The 12,350-nt window shown below is 33.2% G+C and overlaps 1 protein-coding gene across 1 annotated transcript in view; it reads left to right on the forward strand.

Moving 5' to 3' along the window:
- Positions 1-12,350, forward strand: part of LOC120346250 (cadherin EGF LAG seven-pass G-type receptor 2-like) — a 40,063-nt gene that overhangs the window by 14,787 nt on the left and 12,926 nt on the right. The window contains exons 10-18 of the mRNA XM_078110117.1: positions 2,233-2,566; positions 3,316-3,556; positions 4,380-4,584; positions 7,014-7,180; positions 7,404-7,706; positions 9,781-9,937; positions 10,281-10,451; positions 11,103-11,409; positions 11,936-12,201. Coding sequence (XP_077966243.1) covers positions 2,233-2,566; positions 3,316-3,556; positions 4,380-4,584; positions 7,014-7,180; positions 7,404-7,706; positions 9,781-9,937; positions 10,281-10,451; positions 11,103-11,409; positions 11,936-12,201 — 2,151 coding nt within the window. The remainder of the gene's footprint in view (positions 1-2,232; positions 2,567-3,315; positions 3,557-4,379; positions 4,585-7,013; positions 7,181-7,403; positions 7,707-9,780; positions 9,938-10,280; positions 10,452-11,102; positions 11,410-11,935; positions 12,202-12,350) is intronic.

Genomic DNA, 12,350 nt, shown 5'->3' on the forward strand with positions numbered 1-12,350 from the left:
TAATATATTTACAAACTATTTACAATTTGAGTTATTACTCCAGGGCCTACACTCCTGAAATTATTATTTTGACAGATTATTTATGTCACGTAAGTATATATGGCTTAACATTGAAGTGTGTTTTTCGTTTCAAACTTTGTTTATTAGGGCACACTTTTTTGTTAAAATGGCCCATTTTTGTTTTTGCTCATTTTATTTTTCTACCTTCATTTTTATATCGCTATCAAACAGCAAAAATTTGTATTTATCCATTGATATTTTATAGTACTTACAATAATATCTGTGGTTCAGACTACAAAGGTTGACTGTCATTGTGAATAATGATTCTTGGGGGCTCCAAAAGTGTGTGTACCAATATGGAGGTAACTGGTTTTGTTCGCCTACTTTTCATCAAGTTGTGTGAAAGAAAGCCTATGGGCAGGGGGTATATTCACTTGGCTAACACAAACAATCCCCGAACTCGTAATAGATCTAAAATATGAAAAATCGGAATAAATTTGTGGCCTAACCCTAACCTGGTACACTCATTACGGAGTACCGATTCTCGAATAAATTGACTATCAAGACTACATAACATGTATAGCTAACACTCATAGTAATTGATGCTACATATATATTTGTGACTCATTTTTGCATCATGGAAATTTGTTTGATCATAGATATTTTCCATTAGTATTTTATCACTATCCTCATCACTCATTCGGAAGACTTTGTTCACTGTCGCCATACCCCATGGCTTCTCACTCACCCTAATTTAATATTCTGTAACTACTGTTTGGCATAATGCCACAAATTTTATGATAGAATTGTTGAATATATTGTTTGTATTTAACCAGGCATGGATAAAGGATAATCTGGGCTTTGTCACATATAGCTTGTTAGTGATCTGTGTATTATCAAAGTCTTACATTCCAGTTTGCTAAATATTTGAATCTTACAAATATTGAGCACCATCTAGTTACATTCCTCACTAATTTGTCAAAATGCGCATGAGTTAAATTATTAGATGTTAACCAATGGCTTTCGATTCGTATATAGCAGATCTGTTTTTCTATTCAAATCAATCATATTATCGAGTCAAAAATTGCAGACCTGATTTAGGTATACACTATATATCACCGGCCATCCAGTGCTATTATCTGTTGGTAAGAGTTCTGCGAGATTAAAATGCAGTTTACAACCCATCGAATCTAATATTACGGTATCTTTGAAGTGTTTGAATTTACATTTTCCACAAAACCAAGTTACAACTCATAGGTTGGAAACCGTTGACATCGTTATTTATAGCATCGTTATCAATGAATTTACAGTATATTTAAATAAAAATAATTTTTCCATGAAAAGGAGATCGGTATGTATTCCATAACGCCAAATAAATAATATATATCACAAATTACTGTTCATACCTACAGATTAATTTAAAATTAATATGTTCATTGAGGTGTGAATTCTTGCGATTTCACTATTAATAATATTTACATAGTTTAATGACCACTTTGACCGACACCTGCACTTAATCCCAGATTATGGAACTAGTCAGTAGAAATTAAAATGCTAGGAATGAGATTTAAGATGGGACATTGCATCCTGCTTTGACAGCTGTGATAGATTTATGCCATTTCCATTGTGTGTAGTAATGTTGGTTTATACATTAATAATCAATATAATTGTTCTTCAAATAAGAGTTATACAAGACATAATAGATGGCTGAAATATTTTTATTTCAGTAAAGTATGCAATATGTATTGAAACATAAAAATTTGAAAATCATGCATTTCAGTTTGTACTTTTAGTTTTTTTCATCTTTTGCAATTTTGCATGAGTTTTATCTTTTACCATTGGCATATGATTTGTTAATTATTTATATTCTTTATTTTTATACTTTAGTTTTCCTGTTTTGTCTGTTTTTATAACTTTAACAGTGCCTTAAGGAAAACTATATATCCTTTAATTTGACAAATTTGGAATATTGATAGTTTCATAGTTACTAAGTATGATAAACTGTAATATTTTGTAATGCAATAAATTCTAATGGATCGTGTTGAAATATCAATTGAGTAGGATTTTGAATTGCATTTTAAATATCGTGTTTTTCAAAATTAGCTTTTTCTCCTTTGGTAATTGAAAATGATATTATTATTTTTTATTCGTGTATTTAGTTTATTGCCGGCGCTGTATTTTATTTCTTGTGTTGTGCTTACAATAATGAAATTTTTACTTTTCATACCACAGGTGTACCTGAACCGCTCTCTGCTAACGAACTACTCAATGCAAAATGTGATGCCATTTGATGACAACATTTGTTTACGAGAACCATGTGAAAACTATATGAGATGTGTGTCTGCTTTATATTTCAATAGCTCGGCTCCGTTTGTTTCAACTGAAACTGTTTTGTTTCGTCCCATACATCCTGTGAGTGGTCTGAGATGCAAATGCCCTTCAGGATTTGCTGGAATTGGATGTGAAAACGAAGTGAATTTATGCCACTCATCTAAATGTAAAAACGGAGGAAAGTGTATTTCAGTAGAAGGCGGATATGTATGCAAATGTGATGGCAATTTTGCAGGTACGATTTGGGTACTTTATTTTCTCATAACACTTTTTACTGGCGTACTATTTGGCATGTACTATTTATGATGAAATTGTATGTGCCAAAGTATTTTGCTCGATTTTGCGAAATAAATATATAATGCTAATTTGAAAACTAATTTCTTTTATAAATAAAAGAAGCCAAGTTAGAGTTTCAACAAATGGCTGTAATACTTCGTTGGAGAAACATGTTTCAAATCCCCCGTCTGTTTAGCAATGTTATCTAGACGCTTATCATAATAATCCTGAATTGCAATAACCTCAAAACTTTTCCTGGTATAATAATCCACAATAAGTCGATAATATGCTTAAAATTTTGTGTTCACATCATTTGATTGATGCTGGTTTTCTTGGCAAACGAATTTACATTTACTCAAGCTTGTAATCTACTTTTGTACAAATTTAAACTCTTGTTTTGAAATATTAGACGTGGGATTATAGCGAAACAAAGTCACGGTTCATTAAAATAATCCGGGACTTAATCTGTCTGGTAAATTGTAGGAACATCATTTGCGTGTTATAGTTTGTTACACTATTTTTTTTCTAATTCCTTCATCAATTTTTATCATTGACTAGAATTTTAAAGCACCTGGCTTTTTATAATTTCCTTGCAGTATTTTTTTCTATCGTTCACGTAAATGTAAAAAAGTCCCACCGACTTTATGCCTGCTTTCATGGTCATTTTACTCTTATTGTCTAATCTAATATTTGTGGTGATTTTAACAGGAAAACATTGTGAAGTGAACTTGGTCGGAAGTCAGTGTAGCGAAGCACGAGGCATCTGCAGAAACGGGGCCAAGTGTCATCCTTTTCCAGCAGGTGGTTTTAGATGTGATTGCCAAGTGGGTGGCCTTACCACCAATGAAATGACACCATTTTGCGAGCTTAGGGGACGATCTTTTCGCAAGGGTGATTTCGCTATGTTTTCGGGTATCACAAGACAATGGAGATTCACTCTCTCTTTAAGGTGGGTAAGAAAATGAAATTTACCCTCCGTGACTGGTGCAACACACCTGTATACTGTTTTGTTGTGAAAGTTGATCGATATGCAGCTTTTGTTTTTATGCATTTGAGCTTGAAAAAGTAAATTGATAGTTTTGTTTTTCTCTTTGAGTATTATATAGTGTTGTTGAATATTTGTGTGTTCTTCAGAAAGGACGGTACATCGCTCTATATTTTATATTAATTGTATTTTATGTTAAAATATATACTTATTTCAAATGACCAAAAATCTCTGTGGTAAAAGGTGGATAGTCATGCCATATCTTAAAACTTCTACCCATGCAGACAGGTATCCAGATGCACAGAGACTTATTGCATTAATAGGTATATTATTCAAACAATCACATTCTATGAAATTTTATAACCTTGAGTGATTTGATGAACCAAGTATGAACTATGCATGAAACTCACTATGCGATTCATTAAGTTTTCATTTAAAAATCTGTTTTGGTTTTGGTGATCGATGGTTCAGCGTTATAAAAAATTCACAAAGTCATTATGCTGAAGACACCCCTCATTGTTCCCTGTTTTAGTATTCCTTGTTTTAATAGAGTGACTCACTGGTGCCACATCAATAAGATTTTCAGATATGCTAAATTTTTATCTTATGTTAGGAATTGCTTGTGCATTGACATTGAGAGTATTGACAATTACATTGCAAATGCAATGCAGCAACCTAATTCTTAAAAAAATTTGATCTTGGAAATTTCATAGCATTTGTTCAATGTATTTCTAATATTTACAAATAATACAAGTGTAATTTAAAAAAAAATTTTAATTTCCTTCAGTTTTGCTACAAGAGAACGAAATGGTTTGTTACTTTACAATGGACGTTTTAATCACCAACATGACTATCTCTCACTGGAGATTGTTGAAGGCCAAGTACAATTGAATTTTTCTACCGGTCAACATTTTACTGTGGTTAGTCCATTCATCGAGGGAGGCGTGAATGACGGACATTGGCATACTGTTCTCATTGAATATCATAATAAGGTATAAATATATACATATATACATTTGTCAATTGATGGAAACTAATTTTTTAGATGTTTTTCCATCATTTAATTATTCAAAAATTTTTTTTTTTAAATGCAAAGTAGAAAAGCATTTTTAAGATGGTATCTAAAATAATTTTGTTAAAATTAACTTGAGAAGATTGTTTGCTATTATTTGTTATTTGAATAGTAGTAAAAATAAAATGAGGCTGTCATAAACATGATATCGAAGTGAATCCAATTATAAATGAGTAGATAATTGACAAATCTTATATTTTAATTTTACTTTGCCTGCTATGATATAAGTATGTTTCATGTACACTTTCTTGTGTATTCATTTGGAAAACCCAAAATGATTTATTCACAGAAAAATAAATACAGTGTAAAGAATTTAGTTCAGGATTGAGAACAACGTTTTAAAAAATTTATGTAATTGGTTAATGCGGTTTTATCTCAAATCGTGAATCATGCATTTTTTTATGATTTTAAAAATGTGGATAACCTGGGTGGAACCTATTTGCTGAAGTTTGTCACAGACTCACAGTAGCCAATATTATTATGCTGTGGGTGTTTATACAGTCTAGCTAACGTGACCTAGTTTATATACCTACAAGTGGTTTCCCCAAAAGGAAACTGATACATGACTATGAGTATGTTTTTGCAATATCACTGAAGTGGGTGTCAAATATTTTAGAATATGGGGTTTTAGACAACTGTCATTATACGGCATTATTATCTGTGGCGTAAGCTTGATTGAGAACATTATTATTGTTAAGAATCATTGCGACAGCGACATGCGTGCGAATGTCTGGTATTTCCAGTAGTCATAGATACAGCTGCGATGCGCATTAAAGAAAAATGCATTATTTCCACCAATTTTCCGCAACTTTGACATGCCTAATCCAAATCTTGGCAATCGCGGTTTTCCTTATTTGTCGCTAATTTTATAATTGAATTGGATTTGCTTTTAATAGAATTAAGGTCTTAAATAGGAATTTAAAATATTTTAGTGGGGATCATGTATTTTATATCACTATTCCTATTTTTCACAAATGAAACTGTTTTTTTTCTGTCTTCAATGTTTAGTCATTTATTCCTAGTAAACTACTTTTTAAAAAGCGATTTACTTTAACCGATGATTTCATGGGGCTTAAACTCTATCACCCAGCAAGCTAGATATTGCAATCAACCGTGAACACCTGAGCACGCAGTGACCCAACAAATGTCTAATATGATGGGTGACGTCTGTCTCTGATATGGGATTGGAAGAAACGTTTCATTTAAAATGTTATTTTACGTGATGGTGCATGCGTTACGAATATATTATGCCTATTAGAGAAATTTATCTGAAAAAATATTTATGGTCATATTTTGGTTTATATCAATGTAATTCCTCCTCAGATGTCAGAAAGAAACCTCTGTAAGATATTTTTCTTGTCTTTCATACTGCATCGAGCATAAATCGAATCAAATTGACAAACTTTCAACACTTAATTTTGATCTTATTAACACATCATTGGCACTGAAAATTTAGGTTACAGATTTGCTACTTTAAATTCAAAATTGAGTGAATTCCTAATACAAAAGTATGCTCTGCATGCTGGGATGTTTTGCGTTCAGGGTATTTTAAATTCTTTATGAGCAATTCTTGATTTAATTGTTCTCAAAATTTTCAATGTGTAATATTTTGAGTCTTCATTCGTGTTTGAAAACATCCATTATTCTTAACCACTGGAGCGAATATATGAGAATTTTGATTTTACGTTATACAATATTACGTATATGTTGCATATAATTATCATAATCTTATGGACTAGTGTCCGATATTGAAAGTTGGTCAAGCGTGCTTATTGTAAGGCTTATCTTTTATTGTTATTGTTTATTGAATCACGACTGAATGAATGTGAGAAACTTTGTCATGGTAAAAGATATTATGCAGAGTATTTTAATAACATCACACCCTAAATATGTGACTGTCATACATACCATTACGATCTGTTTTTGACCCATTAAATAAACATTTTATAATATTTTTGTTCACAAATGTTAGGCTGGTATTCCTATTAAATTGATTAGTTGAATATTTTTAGCTGAGTATTTGATTGCAGTTGTATTTAAATTTAATACCACTTTTAAAATATGCCTTCTGATCTACAAATCTCAAAATATTTTTTTAAAAGCTTAAATACTCTTATATTGGACTCACTTGGAGATGTTCATTTTGCGGCTTGTTCTGATATATGACAAATTTAATCATATTAATGAAATGTTTTCATAGGTCGATATTGTGAAAAATATTGCTATTCCCTTATTAATCTTGTATTATAGTAAAAAAGGCAAGTTTTAATGCAGTATAAAGTTTATAATTCAATATATGGAGAAAATTTTTGAATAGCTTCTCAATCATATCATCTCTTGTATTTTCAGCCTGAACGAGAAGTTCTTGGTCCTGGTCATACTGGTCCATCAAACATTAAAGTCGTTACGGTCACAGTTGATCCAGAAAGATGTGATCCTGCAGTCTCGTTAAAGTGGCATGCTTCGTTAGGAAATTATACTTGTTCAAAGACAGCAGAACAAGGTGGAACAAAATCGTAAGTACAATTTTTTGCCGGATGCGTGACATTCTGAACTTATTGATTTTTTTTCATATTTTTTGGTTGACACTAGTGAACGAGCAAAACTGCATTTTGCTCTCTGGGCAGTTTTTCATTATTCATATACTCCCACAATATTTAAATTCCATGAATATTTCAATTTCAACAGTTGGTAAAGTAAAGTGTTGTTGTCTAATATATATTTTGTTGTGATTTTCAGATCTCTAGACTTGACAACACCACTCTTGATCGGTGGAGTACCAAAGCTTCCAGAAGCTTACCAAGTGAGGTCAAGGTATTTTGTTGGTTGCTTACGTGACATTGAAATTGACCATCGTCGCATCGACATGTATAATTATGTTGCAAATCATGGCTCACAACCTGGATGTTCTGCTTTGAGAAATCATTGTCAGGACAATCCTTGCTTCAAAGGAAGTTGTGAAAACTCCTGGGGCACTTTCAAATGCAATTGTCCTGCAGATCATGGTGGCAAAAGATGTGAAAGAATTCAACCAGTTGATAGGTAATATTGGCAGTTATCTTAATAATATCTATGTACCGTATAGCCTCGCATAAAAAAAACTTGTATATAAGCCGACCCCCTAAAAACAGCCCAAAAACAGTGAATTTATACAAATTCGCATATAAGCTGACCATACAAATCGTAACACGCAGTAACCACCAATAGTTGCAAAAGAGAATTAATGAAAATGACAACCATTATTGTTATATTTTACCTTTATTAATAACAGTAAGAAGTGTCTCAAAATCATTCGAATTCATCCTCACTATCACGCAAGCGATCATGTGTAGGGCAACCAATCACAGACTGTTATTGCTACCATAGCGTACACATGCAAGCGATCATGTGTATGACAACCAATCACAGACTGTTTATCGTTGTCATAGCGTACTAAGCGTTGCTACGCGTATGTGCTTGCACACTTTTATTGTGAGAACTTAGCATGATTCGAGCTGTAGCTGTTGGAATTAAGTTAGCAAAATGTCTCATTTTGTTTGAGTGCGATCGGAGTTATGCGCATCTAAGTCGAATTTTTAGTGCGATCAGAGTTATGCGTGTATACGCCGACCCCTCAGCTTGGCGAATTTTTTTTATTTCCAAACTCAACTTATATGCGAGGATATACAGCAGGGCTGGGCAATTATTTTTGCTATCGGGCCACATTGAATATTCCAAATGCAGTGGCGGGCCGGACTAAGTAAAGCCAATTGTGCGTTTTTAATGCATTTCAGTACACATTTAAATAAAACAAAGTACTATTGTACTCCGTTATTTTTATTTAAAACACAGTTATTAAAACTAGTTTAAAACATAAATATCACGATTTCGAGACAATACATATGATCGGAGAAACGTCACGCTTGCAAAACAATGCTGAATTTTATCATTAATGCTAAAGAGTGAGTAACTATGCGGAATTAAGACCATGTCTTCGATGGCCAAACATTCGTGATTCATATAACTCTGTTGTCACCATAGCATTTTTAACGTAAACAGGGGTCGTGGAAAATTGTAACGCATTGAAAGGCGTTGCGAGTTTAAAAGTATGGAATGCACTGCTCTAAAATACAACGTCTATCTGCGTATATAAAAATGTGAAATAAAGTGCCGGAATATACTTAATTTTGATACCTATTTTTGCGATACGGGTATATTTAAAATGCATTGATATGGGCACATTTAAATGTCTTGCTTTGTTGTTTTAAACTTAACCCGCGATTGCTTTGGCGAAATATAATCATTACTACTCTTAAATACCACCCCATGCCGCGGATCTAAAAATGTGAGATAAAGTGCCAGATTACTTTTATTCGTGTTTTGCGATTTCGTGAAATCAACAAATGTGATTTGTTCTTGCAACGATGACTTGTCTCTATTTTACAGATTTCACCAATAGAAAAATCCCTACGTCTGCAATAAAACCACACCGAGTTAAATTCAATTTAGTACCATGAAAATCGGTTGAATTTACTTTACTTTGTGCCATGGGCACCAGAAATTTTTCAGTTTCCAATTTCTACAACAGCGTTTTTAATCTGTCGCAAGCCTTCTACATCAATCTTGTATGTGTCCAGTTTTTAGTATTTTATATTGCCGCTCTGAAATCTCGATTTAGGTTGCTTGCAGATGCACTTCTTTATCTTTAGCATTATTATATAATGACTCGTTTTTCTCAATGGTTTCACAGTTCCGTATGCAAGACATATATATATATATATATATATGGAGGTTGAAGGAAATTTGTGATTATAATCACCGACGTAAAGGTGTTTATGGTCTAAATAACATCTCGAGCTGGCGAAAACAATCGGTCATTTAAAAAAAAATTTGTCGAATGGTATTGCCGACTTTTTCATTTTCCTAAACAAAATTTTGTTCACAGTTAAAGTATACTTTATATGAAATTAAAAAGAAAGTGTCCACATCTAGAAACCTGCTCGCGGGCCGGATGAAACGTTGTCGCGGGCCGGATGTGGCCCGCGGGCCGCAACTTGCCCAGGCCTGATATACAGTAATTAAAATTAGTCAATATTTCTAAATTTTACAACTTTTCGTGTTAACGATTTACCACCAGGTTCAATGGTGTCGGTTGCCTCAAACATCAACAAGTTGGGGTGCTTCCCAGTCCAATGTCTCAACCATGGAAACATTATCTCTCAGTTCGAACGACGCAAACAAATGGTGCAGTTCTACACATTAAAATAGCAGGAGATGTGGAGATCAAACTGTCTGTAAGGCATTTTTAACAAAAAATACATCTAGTTGAACTGTAGTAATACACCAGGCTTAGTATCCTCCGTACATAATTCTGCACTAGGTTAATTTGAATCTCAAGTCTTTTTGCAATCCAATGAGTTGGTTTATTCTTCGATGTTAAGTAGCTTCGAGTTCAGGATTTACTTTGAAGTAACCAAGTTTTTCTTTTGAATTTCACAACATTAATTTAATTAATTGAATTGAAATTTGAATTCAGGGAATCTGCTTTGGTGTCTATGCTATTGAAATATGAGATCTAACATTGTATTGTTTCCTTTGTGTCATCAACTGTGATAAAATTTAACTCTCTTTGATCAGGTACAAAATCAACTTGTAACGTACTCCGTTCGTCTAAGTCGAAGTAATTATAAAGATCAAGTCGAAGGATTCAAAATAAACGATGGAAAGTGGCACGAGATAACAGTAGAATGGAGAAAAATTGATAGAAATATAAAAATTGATATCAATATTGATGATGGTACAGCAACGGTAAGTTTGTTGGTTATGACAATTGGTATTTTTTTTTTAATTCAAGAATTTAGTTGTTGTACTGCTATCCAACTAGAATTTATTGTGCTTAACATATCACTTGCTTAAAGTATCAGATGATGACCACGATTCTTAAAAATTGAAAAAATCTAAAACGGTAAATTACGTATTTGAGTTTGCCCTAATTAGATAATCCGATTTTCCCTGCTGCCCCTTCAGGCTGGAATGTATCAGGCGTGTTTACATCGAAAAGGAAGATCTCAATCTGAGTAAATCAACATGTATAATGCTCTATGTCAGGTGTCCTCAAACTTTTGATGTTGTGGGGCTCTTGAGAAGGTTGACTATTATTTACGGAGCCCCACAATAAAATTATGTAAATAAAACCAAAAAACATAATATTACCTACCGATTAATGTTACTGTGTAAATTGAAATTACTTTATTTAATAACCTGATGTATTTGCTGCTTTTGGATAGTTACAAAATGGGACAAGTCAGTATTTTAGTAAGTAAGCGAATAGCTCACGGAACCCCTGGCTTTCTCTCACTTTGCTATGCTATGCTCTATGGGAGTGAAGTATTGTTCGGAGTAAAGGTGTGAGTGAGAGCCATATCGAAAACTTTTGATCAGAATCAATTTTTTTTTCAGGACTCTTTCATTATAAGTAATCTGCCTTCAACCTTGACATCTTCAAGAAGCAGAATAACAGAGTTATATCTTGGAGGATTCTGGACTGGTTCAAAAGTCACAAATTCGTTTATAGGCTGCATTCGTGGTTTGGAGTTTTCTGCTAGAAATTCTGTTCAGTCTGTACCATCAGAGTCTTTAAGAAAGACAGCTGGAGCAAGGGTATCTACGGGTTGTAATGTTGGAAATCCATGTCAATATGCAAAATGTCCGCTACACAGCAATTGTGTTCAAAAATTCGACACATATGAATGCAAATGTGATATTGGTAAGTGCAATGAAAAATGGAAAAACCTAATAATATTTTAAAATCAACTTTAAGTTGAAATATTTCTGAAAATCGCATATAAGCCTACCCCTGAAAACGGTGAATTCATAGAAATCAACATATAAGCCGACCCTACAAATTGTAACACATCGTACACACCTATCACAGCAAATGGTAGCTTTAGTGCAATCAGAGTTTTGCGCGTATAAGCCAGATTTTTAGTGTGATCAGTGTTATGGCCCGTTTAGGCCGAATTCTAAGTGTGATCAGAGAGAGTTATGCATGTATGCCGACCCCTTAGTTTGGAAACTTTTTATTGAGTTTTAAACTCTGCTTACATGCGAGAATATATTGTATTTCATTTATATGTGTTGTCAATACATTTTCAAGCTAGAACATTTTATGCATAGTAATATTCTCCTAAATGGCATCATTTGAATATTTTTTCACAATTTTGTTCTATCTGGTTGAAAAACGATTGAAACTCAAAAATTGTCAGTTAATGAATCTTGCGTTTCTTTCTCAGGTTATGTTGGAGATAGTTGTACCAGCACTTGCATTCTCAATCCATGTCATAAACAAAGCAAATGTATTCAAAATTCATCAAAGCCATATGGATATGAATGTCAATGCTCCAGCCAGTTGTATTATGGCCGGACATGTCAGTTAGAACATATTCAACCATGTCCAAAGGGATGGCATGGATATCCTATTTGTAAACCATGCAATTGTCCAGTCGAAAGAAACTTTGATGCTGACTGCAACAACGATCAAGGAGTTTGTAAATGCAAGGTATCTAGTAATTGATTTATCACAGCGTTTCTCAAACTTTTTTTGCCACGGAACGCATACGCGTTTTATCTCGCCCCGCAGAACACAAAAATTAGAAGATATAATTGGTGTATGATTTCGACAAATTTAGCCTATGGTAAAATTGAAAA

This window comes from Styela clava, chromosome 1 (genome assembly GCF_964204865.1).
Source record: "Styela clava chromosome 1, kaStyClav1.hap1.2, whole genome shotgun sequence".
Lineage (NCBI taxonomy): Eukaryota > Metazoa > Chordata > Ascidiacea > Stolidobranchia > Styelidae > Styela > Styela clava.